General features: G+C 58.6%; 1 protein-coding gene across 10 annotated transcripts; it reads right to left on the reverse strand.

Moving 5' to 3' along the window:
• Positions 1-2,389: 2,389 nt before the first annotated feature.
• On the reverse strand, positions 2,390-16,964 carry ADAM33 (ADAM metallopeptidase domain 33). Of its 10 annotated transcripts, XR_005782109.1 has the most exons (23): positions 15,969-16,079; positions 14,024-14,184; positions 13,684-13,763; positions 11,335-11,411; positions 9,333-9,411; positions 9,064-9,140; positions 8,789-8,978; positions 8,503-8,568; positions 8,350-8,421; positions 7,997-8,163; positions 7,825-7,909; positions 7,584-7,726; positions 6,868-7,045; positions 6,663-6,752; positions 6,224-6,419; positions 5,989-6,097; positions 5,696-5,894; positions 5,515-5,592; positions 5,324-5,432; positions 5,093-5,240; positions 3,686-3,777; positions 3,430-3,586; positions 2,390-3,175 (listed from the first exon to the last, which is right to left on the reverse strand). XR_005782109.1 is itself a non-coding variant. In XM_040447574.1 (22 exons), exons 1-21 carry the CDS (start codon positions 16,072-16,074, stop codon positions 3,467-3,469), a joined length of 2,427 nt encoding a protein of 808 aa, XP_040303508.1. In that variant the 5' UTR covers positions 16,075-16,962; the 3' UTR covers positions 2,390-3,172; positions 3,430-3,466. The 10 variants fall into 10 exon arrangements, 4 of the variants coding, with proteins under 4 accessions (XP_040303508.1, XP_040303507.1, XP_040303511.1 ...); XR_005782107.1 differs by lacking the exon at positions 14,024-14,184 and having other exon boundaries at positions 9,333-9,408; positions 15,969-16,963; XR_005782106.1 differs by lacking the exon at positions 14,024-14,184 and having other exon boundaries at positions 2,390-3,172; positions 15,969-16,963.
• Between the last annotated feature and the right edge of the window lie 41 nt (positions 16,965-17,005).

Consider the following 17,005-nt stretch of genomic DNA (forward strand, 5'->3'; position numbering starts at 1 on the left):
AGAGCATGAGCAGGGGAGGGGCAGAGAGAGAGGGAGACACAGAATCTGAAGCAGGCTCCAGGCTCTGAGCTGTCAGCACAGAGCCCGACGCGGGGCTCGAACTCACACACCGCGAGATCATGACCTGAGCCAAAGTTGGACGCTCAACCGACTGAGCCACCCAGGCGCCCCAAAGGATGCCATACTTTGTCAAATGCTTATTCTGCATCTATTGAGATGATATGTTTTTTAATCTTTCTATTAATGTGGTATATCATACTTATTGATTTGCATATGTTAAACCATCCTTGCATCTCACGTGAGATAAAACCCACATGATCATGGTATATGATCCTTTTAATGTGCTGTTGAATTCACTTTTTAAATATTTTGTTGAGAATTTCTGCATCTGTATTCATCAGGAATATTGCTTTGTAGTTTTCTTGTATGGTCCTTATCTGGCTTTGTTATCAGGACAATGCTGGTTTCCTAAAATGAATTTGGGAGTGTTTCCTTCTCTTTGAATTTTTTTGGGAGAGTTTGAAAGTGATTGGCATTAATTTTCCTTTAAATGTTTGGTAGAACTCATCAGTGAAATCATCTAGTCCTGAGCCAACTTCTTAACTTGGACCTTTATCCCACTGACTTTTAGCTCTTTGTATAAAAGATACTGTGGCTATCAATTTCCCTCAAAGTACCACTTTCATGGTAAATCCAGCTTTTGATCATTCAGTTTTTATCCTGCAGGTTTTTCTCCATATCATGCAGTTTTAGGCATTTTAAGACATGAAATATGAGTGGGAGTCCCATGGGGTCCAGACACCTCCCTGATGGATGAGAGTGTGGAGAGATGTATTAATGATGTTCTTTATTTTTTTGCATTTTATGATGGTTTGACATCTTGGTTGTCAAGGGTGGAGCTTGGTTGGGGGGGTGGAGCTTGGTGTTTGGGGGAGAGACTGCCCCTTCCTGGGCTGGCTAATTCCTAGAGTTAATGAAAATTTGCCTTATGAATATGTCTTTCATGTGCAGACCAACCAATTCTGAGTCTATACCCACAAGCGCCGCCTTTTTTCTAGCTCTTACCAAGCCAGTATTTGCCCTGCCCTAAATCACCACAGGGCCAGGTACCTGACAATTAAAGACCATCCCTGTACCCCATGCCTGGCCAATCCTGAGCCGTGCTTTGCCCTTCCTAGGCTCTCCCCTCACTCCTCCTTCGGCCTCCTGGCCAAACCTCATGCTTCCCCATGTGATCCTGCATGGCATAGCATGATCCCTTCTCTTGGGAATTGTGTGTAATAAAAACTTCTTTCAGTGGCATTAACCTCTCCATGTCATTACTCAGGTCATCTTTATAAATCAGAATCCCATGGGTACAATTAAGACAGACGGCAGCTTTAGAAAACCATCTCATTCAACCTCTGGGGCTGCCTCTTCTCTGCTGCCAATGCAAGGAGTGGTTGGTTGCAAAAACTCCCCAAGTCTTCATGCCCTCTGAAGCAGGATCCTGCTGCTCTGCCAGCAAGAGGTAGAGTTACTCTCCCCACCCCCGGAACCTGGGCCGGCCCTGTGACTTGCTTGGGCCAATAGGATGTTATGGAAGTAAAATGTGCCAGTCATAGAATCTCCCAGAGGCCTCACAAGCTTCCACTTACTTTCTGACAGGGCTGGGGCTAGGATGAGACAGGATCACTACTATGAATTTTTCCTTCTGCCTCAGGTTCCAACATGACTTGGCATGACGCTGTTACTGATCTGATGTTCAGTTAAAATTTTGATATTTTGTTCATCATTGATTTTTTGGTTTTAATTTTGATCCTTTAAAAGATTGCATTAAGATCTTATTTATCTTGATTGCCTTTTGTGTGTGTGCTCAAGTGCATCACTTGCCTTACCCTAATCCTGGTCCTGCTCTTTAGAACCCTCCTTAGCTGTCATGTGAACAAGCTATGGGTACATAGTCTATTCGTCCTCATCAGTCTATGCAATAGGTAGCCAAACCCAGAGGCAGAATTGCCCAACTGGCCAGAAGTTGACTGCAAACATATGAGCCCAAATGAACTACCAGCTGAGTTTAACCTAATTTACCAATTCACAGAATTGGTTATTTTAAGCTACTGTGTTTGGGGGTGGTTTTGTTATGCAGCAACAGCTGGCTGATACAGAAGATCACTCAGCAATTCTTTCATGAAGAATGGGGACAGAATAAGTGACTTCTGAGAACTTCCAAGGGAGGCAGAATAGACAGGGCAAAGGGATCATTCAAGCTAGGCAACACTGTCCTATGCCCAGGTACATCTGGGGCCACAGCTGCCATCTGAGGCTCCACCCACCAGCCACCACCCCTTGGGACCCTCAGGGAGCCCCAATGGGGATGAATTTACATACAGAAAAGACTCACAGAAGCTTGAGGTCAGCATATCTTTCTTCTGACTTCTACTTTGGTATCCTTTTTAAAACAGCTCCCACTGTCCCCTCCCATGGAATGGAGGGAAGGCTGAGTAATGTCCAAAGTGAGAGGGCTACAGCAGAACCACACTCCTCCAAAACCTCAGGTAGAGGACCGATAACAGAGGTGAGGTTGAGGAAGCATCTGGAGGACACGGCAGGAAAAGGGAGGGAGGAGGATCCCAAGGATTTTGTGGATTGTTTTGTTTTGTTTTGTTTTGTTTTTGCAAGGGCCAGGCTCCAGGGAAGTAGACTCAATCTGAAATGTAGGGCCCCTGGAGCCCAGGCTTCTGGCCCAGCAGTCACTGGATTCTGCAGAGCTGGGTCTAGGTAAAATACATATGCAGAGACACCCAAGTTCCCTGGATAGAGACCTCTCCCAATGCCCAGAATGACCCAGCCTCCCCTGGTGACAGGACGTCAGTGACTACATGACCTTTGCTCCTTGGACTGATAGATTCTTGGGCTGGAATATATACCCTACCAGGATCCCCCCAGCCATAGGGAATGGGGCAGCATTGGGCATCTTCTGATAAGGCTCCGGGGTCCTGAAGTGGGTGGGGGCAGAGCTCGACTCAGGGAAGAAACTTGCAGGCTGCAAAAGTGCAGGAAGTGTGATTCACTGGCTCTGCCCCTGGGAGACCAAGTTCTTGTGGTGGCTGTCAGCAGTCGCCTGTCTGTAAGTATCCTCATCTCAGGAGCCCCTCTCACCAGAGACAGGATCTTGGCTTCTAGACTTGACCTGCTGCAAATGAAGAGGAGAGGTCACCCCTGAGGGCTGGGATCCCTTTTGCTCCCTCAGTGAGGACCGATGACCCAGAAAGAGATACAACTTCTCTCTCTCCCACCCTAGGGACTGCCAGCTTCTGGTCTCCATGACAGTAGCTTTTCCACAAGGTCACATCTCCTTTGCATAATAACGCTCAAAAACCTCAGTAGGGGAGGGCAGATGAGGGACAACAGAGATGGGTGGGTGAGGTGGGGAGGGTCTCTACCTACCTTGGGGTTGCAGGCAAGGCAACAGGACAGAGGCTTCTCAAGGTGGCTCTTGGGCTCTGGCAGAGTTCTTAAGGTCTGGAGCAATGGGTGGAGGACAAATGTTGTGACCACAGGCAGAAGTCTCTGGAGCAGGGTGGGGACAGGGGCCTCAAGGTAACTGGGAGATAAATGAAGGGGAGGGGGGGCGTCTAGAAGGAGGCAGAAGGCAAGAGCCCACCCTCACCTCCCTCCCCATCTCCTACCGTGCTTCACTCACCCCAGAGTCCGGGCTCTTCAGTGGCTGCTGGGCTTGACTCCATGCTGTGAACGCTCCTAGGGGGAGGGTCCTGGTGTGGGCCATCTTTGGGCCTAAGCATCGGGATAAGAGGGCAGGAGGTCAGAACAGTGGTCCTGAGCAGGTGCGCACAGCCTGAATTCTGCTTGAATGAGTCTCTACCCTTCTGCTCCATGTCACTCCCTCCAGGTCCCTTCCTGCTCCCTCCTGAGAGAGGCCCCTGGGCCCAGGCTCCTGCCTCCCCAGAACCACCGGCACTTCTCTCTAGCCCTGACATTTCTCCCAAGCTCTGCCATCACCCCAGCACCCTGGCACCACCCAGATATTGGCATCACTCAGGTTCCAAAGCGGGGTGGACTTCCTCCCCCAGGCGCAGCCATGCCTGTGCCCCTTGTCACTGGGTAGCCCTGCTGCCCTCAATGGCTCCAAGCCATGCTTGGCTGCTCATGCCCCATTGCCCAGCGCCCTGCCACTTCCTTTGCTATCTCTCTGAAACAGTCTCCGTCGTCCATAAGATTCTGCTTTAGTGCTGATATGCAGTTGTCCCCCACCCTGCCCTGTCTCTAGACCCCCTTATGCTGACACACCAAACTCTGACCACCTTGCTCCTCCCCCATTGACCTGCAGTCACTGCGCATTGTGTCAAAGCCCGTCTCGGAACCTGGGACCTGGCTGGTGCCCTGCCCCTGTCTGGGATGCCCTCTGCCCCAATCTCTAGCCCAAACCCTGCCCCTTCTGGCAGCTTGCCCAGAGCACTTCCAAGTCCAGGGAGTGTCAGATGTGCCATGGGGTGCCTCCCTTGCCCAGCACCCCACTGAAGGGGCCAGCCCTAGGTCAACCATGCTTAGGTATTATGTGATTCTCCTCCCAGGTCATGGAGAACTGGGTTAGGGACAGGCCCTTGGCACAAGGGCAGCCAGCCAGTGCCATAACTAACCAGCAGTAAGGCATAAAAAGGGTGTGCTGGGTCCAGCATCTGGGGACTTTAAAGGTGTACAGAAAAGATTTAGGCAGAGGAAGTGGGAAAGGGGGCTGACAACTCATGAGAGGCTAGGAAAGTCTGGAAGGGCACAGCGGAGCAAGAAATGCATTCTTAGCTGGCAGAACAATGGCAGTCTAGGATGAGGCAGCCCCCTGGTGGGCGAACCCCCCCCCCGGGGGGGGGGGGGGGGCTGAACCACATTAACCGGGAGGGGAAGAGGGCCTCACAGGGGTCCACATCATCGGCTCCAACAGAGGCCATTGTGGCCTCCTGCTCAGGGCTTCTTCCCACTTGCTTCTGCCCATCCCTCTGCTCCTGGGGGGAAGGTCTGAGGACCCCACCCCAGCTCTCCCAGGTCCAGCAGAGTTCTGCAGAGCAGCAACCACAGGAGTGGGCTCGGAGCCTACCCAGTGCATGCAGGACCCCTCCTCGAGCCGCAGAGGCATTGCTGGAGACGGGATCCCGGCTGTCGGTAGCAGCACCAGGCCAGACTGGCCCCGGGGAGCAGAGGCAGCAGAAAGCTAAGGATCACCACCAGCAGGAATGCCTTGTGGTCTGTGGACAACAGGGTAAGGCTGCGTCCTCAGCATGTGCCCCGCCTCAGCCCCTCCCCACACCCCCTCCCTCCCTGGACACACTTTCAGGCCGTATAGGACCGCTGTCCACACTGCCACCAAACCCTGGCTTGTTGCAGGACGGCGGAGCCCAGCCCGGAGCACAGTGGCAGTTATGGTTACTGTTGCAAACCTACAGAGGGGAAGAGAGAAGGAAGGCCCCGTGGGATCAGGAAGTCCAAGGCCACCCCCTCATCACCTTTCCGGCCACTCACTCCATGGCCATGGCAGGCTGTCAGGCATCGCTCCAGCTCCCAGAAGGTAGTGTTTTGGCAGCTCCCGTCCTGGCACACCTATGGGTGGTGTGTGCACCAGGCAGTGAGGGGGAGTGACGTTTCGGCCTACAGGACTCAAGCATTAGGGAAGGGTTTGGTGTGCAGGGCTCACAGGGCTCACCATTCTAGGGCCACACTGGGTGCCTGGCTCTACCAGGCCCACGTCATGCAGGTCTAGCTGGACACCAGGCAGCAGGAAGACTCCCCTGCAGGTCACCTCGCTGCTGCCTAGTCCAACCGTGGAGTCCACCGGTACCGTGTGTGGTGCCAGTGGGCGCTGCTCCCCACCCAGGCACTGCAGCTTCCCACACTGTGCATCCCTGGGGACGAAAGTGGAGGGTGACCGCATGTCCAGAGCGTCCCTCTTGCCCCAGTGCACCACCCCGCTCCCCCTAACTCCGCCCCACTCCCCACCTCTGCGCACAAGGCACGAAGCCACCCTTGCGGTCCTGGCCACAGTTTCCATGGGCGTCTCCTGCTGAGTTCACAGTCTGGAAACAGGCCTCCGGGGCTGGGCTGGAGCCTAAGGAAGCATGGGCGGACCGCACTGGCTTCAGTCCCCACCCCCACCCCCACCCCCCCTTTCTTCCCCTGCGTAGAAAACGGTGCATTCCCGAGGATGGGGCCAGCGGTACTCGGGTAGTCTCACCAGGCCCCCAGAGCTGCTGGCACTGCTGCTCCAGTGTAGGACACGCGCCATCCCGGCAGTAGCCCCGGCCGCTGGCGCAGGAAGAGCCGTCTAGTAGGAAAGTGTCCGGGGGGCAGTAGGGGGAGGTGCCCGTGCAGAACTCTGGGAGGTCACAGTCGCTAGCAGCTCGGCGGCACAGCACGCCAGCCGGCTTCAGCTACGCAGGGGACCGGGTGGAGGGAGGGCGGCCGAGGGACAGCGAGACAATGGACATTGAGAGATCCACGCCGATACAGCGGCTCAGAGGCTGGAGGGCCAGGTGAGGCCAGGCGGGCCCGCGCGCAGAGCAGAGCCAGCACCAGCAGGGGCACCAGAGGGCGCCAATCAGCCAAGACCAACAGCCGGCTCCCGAGCGCCCCCTAACCCTCACCCCGAGCCCCCCCCCCCCCCACGCCCTCACCAGGCAGCGCGCGCAGCAGTCCCCGCGTGTGCACTGGGCTCCTGCACGCAGCGAGCAGTTGTGGGCGAGGCAGCAGGCGTCCGGGCACTCCTGGAGCCGGAGAGAGGGTGTAGGACCAGATGAGGGCGCAGCGACCCAGACCCCGGGGGAGGGGGCGAGCGGGGCGCCAGCCTCGGCCCCCGGGGACCGGGAGCGCGGACCTGACCTGGCTGGGGCCGCAGTCACACTCCTCGCCGTCCTCCACGAGGCCGTTCCCGCAGCGCGCCCGAGGCACGAGGACCCTGGAGTCCGGCGCGTTGGAAAGACACGCACCGCCCCCCTTGCGGAAGAAGGCGCGCAGCTGGCGCCGGCTGCAGGGGCTGAATACGCGTGGGAACGGGTGCCTACAGGAGGGGGAAGGACGTCGGGCGTGCGGGGACCGCCCCCCTCAATCCCCTGCTCGTCTGCGACCCCCTCCGGCCACTACTCCCTGTGCTTGGCCACACAGCCCCTGGATGCGCAGAAACCGCCTAATCAGCAGGCAGCCGGCATCCTCCACACGCGGAGGCCAAAGAGGGCAAGTAAACTGTACATAGTCACACGGCGAGCCCGAGACGGGAGGGTGTCACGCCAGGACCAGGCAGCCCGGCACTCAAGGTCAAATCGCGACCTAGCGCCGTTACTCCCAGGGTTGGAGAATCCTTGCTAGGATGTTCTGAAAAGCTCTGTACTTTTGAGAATCCACTTCTGCGTTTCCTCCCTTTAAGCCTCATAAAGAAGTCTCGGGGTGGGTGCTATGACCACTATCTCTATTTTACGGAAGAGGAAATCGAGGGATAACCATTTCTCCCAAAGAAAGGCAGCTGAGGAAGGTCCCCTGGTCTAGCGGAGCCTCCCCCGGAACTCCTGCCGCCCCCCCGCCCCCGACCTCGGCGTCTGTACCCGGTGGCCGCGGCCATGACGCAGCCGCCTTGCTCAGCCGCCGCCTCCACGCAGCAGCCGTCAGGGTCGTGGCTGAGGCCAAGGCTGTGACCTATCTCGTGGGCCATGGTGGCTGCTGCGCCAATGGGAAGCTCTGAGTGATCCTGGGAGGGCGTAGGGACGGTCACTGCGTCACTGGGGGCTGCGGGGATGCCTCCTACCCTGTCCCTCTCCGCCCCCTCCTGTCCCGGGTGGAGCTCACCGTGCTCACGCCTCCTGAACTCTCAGCGCGACACATGCCCTCGATGGGCGCCAGGCCCACAGTGGCGCCCTGGAAGGCGCGGCCCCTGAAGGCAGAACGCAGCGTGACCCGGTGGGGCCAGGATTCTGGGCTGCCCAGACGGGGACCCACTTGGGCGTAGGAGGGGACCCACGTGAGCAGCTGCGTGGAGTCGTGTGGCCACCGTGCCCACAGCCCTCGGCGCCACTGCAGGAAGGCCCAGAGCGTCGCATTGGCGTCTGACGTGATATGGCTCCGGTCTTGCTCTGTCCACACTTCCAGGCCAGTCAGTGCCACCTGAATATCCAGAGTCCTGAGAATCTGTGGACGGGACCAGGCTGAGCTGGGGGACAAGATGTGCCACAGTGCCTGTGCTCTTCCCCAGGGGCGCCCTCTCCTCTCGGCTCCATAGTCTGTGCTCATCTCCAACCCTGCCACCTCCTGCCAGGACTTGCCAGCCCATGTCGCAGTCACCCCCATTAGGACTCTCTTCCCACCAACCCCAACCTGGTCTACGTAGTTGGCCACCTCCAGGAGTCGCTGTTTGGTGTGGTTCAAGTTCCTGTGCTGGGTCAAGAACTGGAAAGACATACAGAAGAGTTCCTGGCAGGCTGAGCTGGCCCCATCCCACCTCACCACTCCCCTGGGGCCTCTGCTCACCAGTGTGTGGTCAGCCACTATGTACAGCTCCAAGAACCTCGGGCTCCTGCGGACCTCCCTCCTCTCCTGGGATGAGGCAATGGTGACCCTGAGTGGCAGGCTGCCAACTCCAATTCCCAGGAAGCACAAAGTTAACTTTAAAAATTGCTGGAACTTGTTTCTTCAGCCTCCAAATAAAAATATCAGGACAGGAGGCCCTGAACTGGGGCTGTGTATTCCTGTCTTTTCCGATTTTCAGGGCTATGGATACTCCATTTCCACTCCCACCCCTATCTGTGCCCCTGACCTTGATCTGAGTGGCACGAGAAAGGCTGGCCATGTCCCCTTTGCTCCCGGCATCCCTGTGGCCGCAGGCCCCTTTCCAGCTGAGCAGCTGCCTGGTTGGGAACATCTTGTAAGTGATGAAGTCCTCGGAGTCTCCAGCTGACTGTGGATGCACATAATAACTGGCATTGCTGCCCAGTGTGATCAGGCCCCTAGAGTTCGGAAGAGTGCAGAGGGGGGTGTGAGGGGACTCTTTCTCCAGTCCTAGGCCCAGCCCCCTCCCCCAGAACTCCTCACCTCATCCCAGAGCAGGTGCTGAAGACTACCCAGGAGTCAGGGAAGCCCCTCACACGTCCATGGTAATGGCAGTGGTCCTGGAGAGCAAGGGACCCAGCCCCAAATCTCAGCCAGTGCTGAACTGGGAGGGGCTGGTGGGAGGGGGGGCTGGCTCCAGCCTCTCTTTAAAAAGAGGAGGCGAATGGGAAAGGAATGGTGGAGAGGTCCTCAGGGAGTGCACCCCCCCAGCATCCCTTACCCTGTCCTCAGAGCCCATGGAAGTATCTCACCGTGTGGTCGGGGACCAGCACCACTGGCTGCCCATCTGGGGTATAGTGGGTTTCTGTGTATCCCGGGGCCAGCAGCCTGCTGGGAGGGGGTGTTATAAGGGTCACCTAATTCAGCCAGGCCTCCTCCAGGATGCCCTCCAGCCTTCCTCCCTGAATGCTAATTGAGCAGCTCCATGAGTGAGGCATAGGGCTAGCCCTGGAGAAGCACCCAAATGTATCTGAGGGAAGGGACAGGAGCGACTGTGTGCTGCTCAGCTCAGAAAAACCTTGGGCTGGAGGAAGAAAGGTTGGGGGGGGGGGGTGCAGGAAGGAGCCTTGGTGAGGGCTGAGGTGTGGGAAGTGGGTGTGTGGGAAGCAGCAGGGAGGAGCAGGAATGGAGAAACAGTTTGTGGTCCCTGTGGAGTCTATGGTGGGCAGCTCCTTCCACAGGTTTGGGGAGGGAGGATTCAGGAGACATTGAGGAGGAGGTGGGGCCTGGAGCCAAGGAAGGGCAGTAAACTCCCTGGGTGGCCCTGCCCGATGCCCAGCCTTGTCAGGCCTCTGTTCTCTGGCCCCCAGACCCCACGTTTCTCCCCAGCTGTCCTTCAGTGATGCTCACCCCATGCTTCCAGAGAAAAGAGAATCCCCACGTGTCCACAGCTGCTCCTGCCTGCCCACCTGAGCAGGGAGCCCCATCCCCATCTTCTTCAGACCCCACTCCATTAACGATCTCACCTTCCTTCTCCATCTTTCCGGGGTCCTTCCCACCAAGGTGGATCAACTGTGAGCTAATGTCTCTTCTGTAAAGAAAATTCTCCATCCCCACCTCGCCTTGACCTCTTTACTGCCAGACCACTCCAAAGACCTGTGGTGCCTGCTTCTCTACCTCCTAGTCTTTCCTCCACCTTCTCCAGCTTTGCCCCCCCCCCCACTCCACGCACAGACTCAACCCAAAGAGCAGGTGCTGTGGTCACCCCCTCTCATGTGTGGGGACACTGAACCTCAGAGTAACTATGGTTCTGTGTGGTGGAACTAGATACTGTTCCTGGTCCATCTGGCTCCATGGGGGAGAAGCCAACATGTGTAGAGTGCTTGGAACAGTGTCTTCAATGAAGCGAGCCCTCGACAAACGATGGCTGTTGATAATTCCATCTGGATGGTTTCCAGACCCCACACTCCATCATGGACACCCACCCCACCCAGCCCCACACTGTCTACTCATTCACCAGCTCAGAATCTTTGGCTTTGCAAAGACACTCAGCCTTACAATGGCCTCTGTGGGGCCGCCTGCGGGGCTCAGTTGGTTGAGCTTCTGAGTCTTGATTTCAGCTCAGGTTGTGATCCCAGGGTCGTGGGATCCAGCCCCACAATGGGCTCCACACTGAGCATGGAGCTTGCTTGAGATTCTCTCCCTCCCGCTCCCTCTGCCCCTCTTCCCTGCTCTCTCTCTCTCTCTCTCTTGCACACACGCGCGCGCTCTCGCTCTCACTCTCACTCTAATTAAAAAAAAAAAAAAAAAAGGCCTCTGTGATCTGGCTTTACTGGGACTCCCCGAATTCATTTCCCACTGCTCCATTCCCCGTAGATGGAGACCGTCCAGGCAGGCCAGACAAATCCCTGCCTCCTGAAGGAGTCTTGACCTACAAAGGCCACACCTCACCTCAGCCCCGAGCACCTGCCCATCTTTGGAATCCATTTTGGATTCTCTTTGGACTCAGCACACCCTGTGAGCACCCACTAGGTGATGCTCATTCATTTCTGGCAGGAAGCTGACGAGATAATCCTGGGGCTGGAATGAAGGGTGTGCCCCACAGCAGGGCTGACCCAGGCTTAGCAGTCTACTTCAGCCTTGAGGGAGCCAGTCATGGGCTGGCAGGACAATTCCTGTACCTCTTCGTCTGGAGCGCTCGCCCCATCCAGCCTGCCTTAGGGGTTCCCCTCCATCCCTGCCCCCAGCACTGATCCCCTCCAGAGAGCGGGAGCTACTTTCGGCTCCCAGCCCCCTCCCCTGCCTGGTACTCACTGGTTCTTCTCCAGCTCGAGCAGGAGCTGCTGCCCTTCAGCCTCCAAGGCCACCAGCCCCATGTCTAGCTTCGAGACCTGGTCAAGAAGGAGAGTAGGGCTGAGGGAGCAGGTGGGATGTGGAGCTGGCTGGCGAAGGAGAGCACAGGGGGCCGGGGGCAGCAGGCTCCCCACTGGTCATGGTAGGTGTGGATGGATGTGGGGGTGAGAACATGCAGGCAAATATGTTCCCAAACTCGGGACGGTTTTGGTTCTGACAACAGCCATTGGACATAGCCTGCTAAGGGCACACCTCATCCTCCAGAGGAATGAAACGAGGGGTCCCAGGAAGGTACCCTGACTTGCCCAAGGCTACTGGACTCTTCCTCTGGCCCTCCCTCCTTTGTCACAGCGGGAAGGCTTCCTCGAAGTGGAGAGGACAATGGGGTCCTGAAGACATTGGCTGGGGGAGCATTAGGTAGCCAGGCTCAGGCCTCCTTACAGCCTCGTTTCTTGCTGCTCCCCACTCCCTGCAGAATTCAGGCTTTACTCCCTCCTCCTTCAATTCTGACAAACTGAAAATTCCCCTAGCCTTCCGAAGGCCTGCCCCACACCTGCTTTGCTGAGACCATAAAGTAAACCCTGACCCCCTACCTCAGGCCAAGAGAAAAAACATCTCAGCTAGATGTCACAGGAGGCTGGCCTGGGCCAGCCCACAGCCTCTCCTTCTCGCTAGCCTGTTTGCCTCTCCCACCCTGTGGAAATACCCCATCTGCCGGCCCCCCTACCTTGTCCACTCTGCCTGGCTGGGGGCCCAGAGTTGGAACCAGCCCAGGAGCATCCTGGAGAGCTGCTGTGTCTTTGGAATGCTGGCCTTCACCCTTCCCTGCACCATGCACTGGGCTGGGCCCCGGGCCAAGGGGCTCAGATTCTTGTGGGGGCCCTTTCTCTGCAGGTGGGAGGCAGACAACCCCGCAACCCCAGCCAAGAGCCCCCCACCCCAAGGCCCCAAGCATGAGCTCACATGGCTGGAATGTCACTTACTTTATTGGAGAAAGGTTTGTACCCAGCGCAGGCAGCACCCCCAAATGGAAAGCCTCCTCCTACCTCACCCCCACCCTGGGCTCCCTTCTCTCTGTCCTGCTGTTTTTCCTTGCTTCTTGCCCTCCTGGTGACCCTGCTCCTCACTACACACCCCATCCCTAACCTGAAATGTGGGTATTTCCTGCCTCTTGGACAGGATTCCCTGCCTCATCTCTGTCTGCTGGCCTCAGCTTGGCAGGCTTCCCGGTGGTGGGGGGGGGGGGGCGGGGGGGGGGGGGGAGGCAGGGGAAAGCAAGGCCCTCTGAGATGCCCTTCCTTGTCACAGCCTAGGCTGGACTGGGAGGGAGGTGCCCAGCATGTGCCCAGCCTTGCCCTCTGCCAGTGATGCCCCGGCTCAAAGCCCGGGTCAGCACCATGCTTGAATGGGGGCCCCTGAGGGTCTGGGGGACCCAGTAAGGCCCTAGGTTAAAAGCTCCTGGGCCTATGGGGGCCTTCCAGCCTTCATGACAGTGCTCTACTGCCTTCCTTGCTGGCTTGGACAGTAGTTTGTCGCCTTTTACCTGAAAATTCAGGATGAAGAGGGCTCTCTAAAATTGGGGGACATTGGCCAATGGTTAGAAGCCTTTCAGACCTTAGTGGATCTCGGGCTTCTGGGCTAAAGAGCTGTGTGACCTTGGGTACTTCCTCCAACCTCTCAGGGCTTCAGTTTGCCCCTCTGTGATATGGGGATACTAAGGGCACTGGCCTCCTGATTTGTAGCAAAGCTGTGTGGCACATACAGACGGGAGCATGGTTATTCTGAAGTGTGTGATGGGTGGGTGTTGGCAGCAAGTGGGGCAGAGCATCCTGGAGAAGCAAAATCAGGCGGGCCTGCCCTAGGAGGGTGACCAGTGCCCCCTGGTCAGAAGTGGATTCTGCACGAGCCAGGGAGGCTGAAGTGTTACTGGAGGAGACAGCAATGTGTCCACAGGGTAACACGTTCTGGTAAACTTTGCAAAAGGAAGATATTTTGGTGTTTGCATAAAGAGGTCCCTGAAAAGTTTCAGGGCTCACAAATTCTGGCCCTATCTCTGCCTGGTGGGGAGGATAATTCCCCTGGATAATTCTGGGGGGAAGGGAGAAGCGGACGGTGGGGCAGGAAGCCTGAAAATGACTTCCATGCGTGCAGGCTCTTGTGATCTCATGTGTCTCCCCACCCCCACCTGCCAAGCCTCCGGAAAGGGGCCTAAAAGACCCCAGCCAAACTGCTACGCTAAACTTTGAAGACGGGGAAAGGGGCTGGGAGACCCCGGGCCCCCCGCAAAGGGAAGGACGACCTGGCACTGACCGGCTCGTCCAGGGTGACCGTGCGCTGGGGTCGTCCATCCAGGACCCAGTGCAGGGTGACTGGCTCTCCAGGGTTGCCTCCTGGGGTGAAGACAGAGTAAAAGCTGAGGGGGAAATCTGAGGAACATAGAGGAGTAGGGGACGACAGAGGGATGAGGTGATAGGACATCAGCAAAGAGGAACAGGAGACTCCACCTTCATTATTCAGAGGTGTAGCCTGGAGGAGGGTGGCCGCTCCTCGGGCATCCTTGGAACTGAGGAGCCACCAGGGAGGTGGCAGAACAGAGACAGAGGAGCCTGGGAAGGATAGCTCAGCTGGGGAAGCCAGAGGCCCCACTGACCTGGGGGAGGCTTGGGGGTCAGAGATCACAAGGAAGAGGCCAAGCCCCCAGTGCAGAGGAGAAGGAAGAGGGAGGCAGCCTCGGGTATTTTTAGCCTGGGCAGCAGATGCCTTTGGAGTGAGAGATCTGTGAAGAGAGGGTGCCTGTGTCTCCTCCACCATCTGAGAAAAACAACAGCCAGATGTCTTGGGCGGCCCACCTTGCCCAGACAGCTCCCTTGGGGGCTTCATGCTGGAAGCAGGACTTCCAGCGACCCTAGCTTGGAAGCCCCTTTCTTGGATCTTGGAGGTGGGGAGGCCCCGGGGGGGGGGGGGGGGGGAAAGAGCCTGAGTGCTCCCAGGCCGGGTGCGCTTTAAGGGGGCCCTGGAGGAATACCAGAGCCAAGCATTACTCAGAAGGCTCTGGAATGCTCCCCTGGAATGCTCCCAGCCCCCCACCCCACAGTGGGTTCCAGCAACCCTCACTACCCCCGCCCAGCTGCCCAGCAGAGCCAGGCCCCAGGCAGCCCAGAGCCTGTAGGCAGCCCTCCCTGCCCTCTGACACAATCCCTGGGGAGGCAAGCCCAGCTCCCAGGACTGACGGTTCCCCAGCACCCAGCCTGCCCCAACCCCACGCTGAGATGGCAGACTGTGGAAGTGGCTCAGCTCTTGCCAGGCCACCCCAAGTCCTTTCTCCTCCTCCATCTTCTCCCCCAGACCCCAGCATCAAAGACCTGGAATAGCAGCAGTTCTAGGAATCCCCTTCCCCCAGGAAGCCCTCCCTGATTGGATGAGTGGGCTGGCACGGTTGGGCAGGGCGGGGCGGCGGGGAGGGGGGTGGGGAGGGATATGAGTGCTTCTGGGAGGAGGGGTAAGCAGGGTGGGGAAGGGGTGTCTCCCAGCCCAGAGAGGACTTAACTGGGTGTGGAAAAGTACTTCTTGCTGTCCCTAAGCCTCCTCAGTAGAGAGGGGAGGGTGTGCCTCTGTGAGGAGGGAGAGGGAGGCGCAGACAGAGCTGTGGTGAGGAGGATTAGGGTGGGAGCTGAACGGGGGAGCCAGTGTGGTGTCGGGGAGCACGAAGCCCCTCTCCACTCCTCCCAGGGGTCCTATCACCCTCTCCTGACCCCATGCTGAGGAGGAGGGAGCAGCCATCCTCAAAGGCATAAGGGCTATCATCCCACCCCCTCCTGGCCCCAGAACAGAAGAGGACCCCATCCCTACAGGTACTCCCCACAGTGCTCTGGAGCCCAGCACTCCCAGGCCACCCAGCCCAGCCCAGCCCAGCCCTTCCTGCCTCCCCCCTGATGTCCTCCCAGGCAGGTGGCGGGGCACTTCACATCCAGGACCCCGCCAATTCTCCTACCCACCGGGGTTGCTGAGGTTACTTCCCAGGGTCCAGCCTGTCCGGAGCACCCTTCGTTATCTCACCAAACAAGGCGACAATATCAACCACACACACACACACACACACACACACACACACACACTGCCCCAAGGCCCTGGGGTGTGGGGTGAGCATGGGGGCCAGCCTGAGTGTGGAGGCCACAGCTGGCCCCCTAGTCCGAGGGCACAGCAGGGACTCTGGGGAACAGTGGGCTGGCCCTTAAGGGATGGAGGTGCAGGAAGAAGTCCACACTGGTGGGTGGGGTCTGGGGGTGGTCAGAGCAGAGAACCCTAGAAGAGGGGTCTGGGGACTTGGGCAGCTGCTTAGAGGAGATGCCCCCCACCCCCTTCAACCACCACCACAACTGCTTTGCCATTGGCACTGTGTCAGCTGGGCAGTGTGTCAGTCTGGACTCCAAGCCAGCCCAAGTACGGCGGACAGTCCCTGGGCAGGTCCTACGGAGACCCTGCCAAAGCCTGGGCGATCCCTGTTCTCCCGGCCACCGTGGGTGGGGGGAGGGCAGTTCAGGCCCTCCATCCCCTGACGGTGACTTGGCCTGCCCCGCGGGGCACATCCCACTCACCTTGAAATGCCTCGGTCCCCGACACCTGCAAAGGTAGCCACAGTAGCAGCAGCAGCAGCAGCAGCGACGCCTGCGACCCTCGAGCTCTCAGAGACCCCCGGCCCATAGCTGTGAGTGCCTCGGTGTCCACGCTGCGGCTCCCGGCTCCGCCCCGGCTAGATCCGGGCCGACCCACGGCCAGAGCGGCCGGCGCGCCGCCTCCCGACCCTCCCGCGCCACCCCGCACGGAGCCCCGAAGCCCATCCGCCGCACCCTGGCAGCGGGCCGGACCTCGTGCGCCCTCGGGGAGCCGGAGCCGCCGTCTAAGGGCGGGAGCAGGGCCGGCGGAATCCGTGCGGCCCCACGGGGGACCTGCCCGCGCCAACCAGCGGGGTTAGGTCTCTGCGCCCTCTCCTCGCGGGGGCGGAGCGGGGTGGAGTGGGGATGGGGCGGGGCCCCTCGGAAGGGCCTTTGAGGACCTTTGGGGGTGGGGGGAGAGAGACCAGGGCTGGGGGCCACCTGTTGCCCCTCGGGTCTGCGCAGCGAGCGCCCCCCTCTGGGGTCTCCTGGGGCGGACCTCTCTGTCCCCGCCTGGCCACCAGTCCGGCCCAGACGCGCCCTGGCCAGAACCCCGCGGAAGTGCCCCTAGGAGAAGGGAGGCCGGGCGACCGCAACTGGCAGGTGTGGAGCTCGGCTGGACCGGCTCGGAGCTCGCCTGCCTCTGCATCGCGGTGGCCGCCAGCCCCTGTCCCCGCGGCGCGCGATGGTGGTCCAGCCTCAGTCCCGGGGACTTGATGCCCCCGCAAAGGCGAGGAGGCCGACAGGCTCGCGGCTGAGGGCCGGGGCAGCCCTTGTCCCTGGTGGTGGCCGGAGGGAACAGTTGCACAAAGCCACGGAGGTCCAGACGTGGGGGCTCCTTTTGGCTTTGGTAACATCCGTTTCTTCTTTTGAAGATTTGCGTGCTGAGTAGTAAATTCGGAGTAGTAAATGCAGCGGTTCGGTTAGGAAGAGTTCCAGCTTCAGTTTCCATCGCCCCCCCTCCCCCCAAGAGTTCCCCT

This window comes from Herpailurus yagouaroundi, unplaced genomic scaffold, assembly GCF_014898765.1.
Source record: "Herpailurus yagouaroundi ecotype Mexico unplaced genomic scaffold, PumYag 196, whole genome shotgun sequence".
Taxonomy (NCBI): domain Eukaryota; kingdom Metazoa; phylum Chordata; class Mammalia; order Carnivora; family Felidae; genus Herpailurus; species Herpailurus yagouaroundi.

Bases quoted from the DNA above. Each gene is read 5' to 3' on its own strand.
- ADAM33 (XM_040447574.1), bottom strand. From the start codon at position 16,074: ATGGGCCGGGGGTCTCTGAGAGCTCGAGGGTCGCAGGCGTCGCTGCTG. The intron at 8,979-9,063 runs GTGAGGAGTTCT...TCCGAACTCTAG, and splicing joins AGCACCTGCTCTGGGATGAG to GGGCCTGATCACACTGGGCA. The intron at 7,046-7,583 runs GTACAGACGCCG...CCCCTCCTGTAG, and splicing joins GTCATGGCCGCGGCCACCGG to GCACCCGTTCCCACGCGTAT.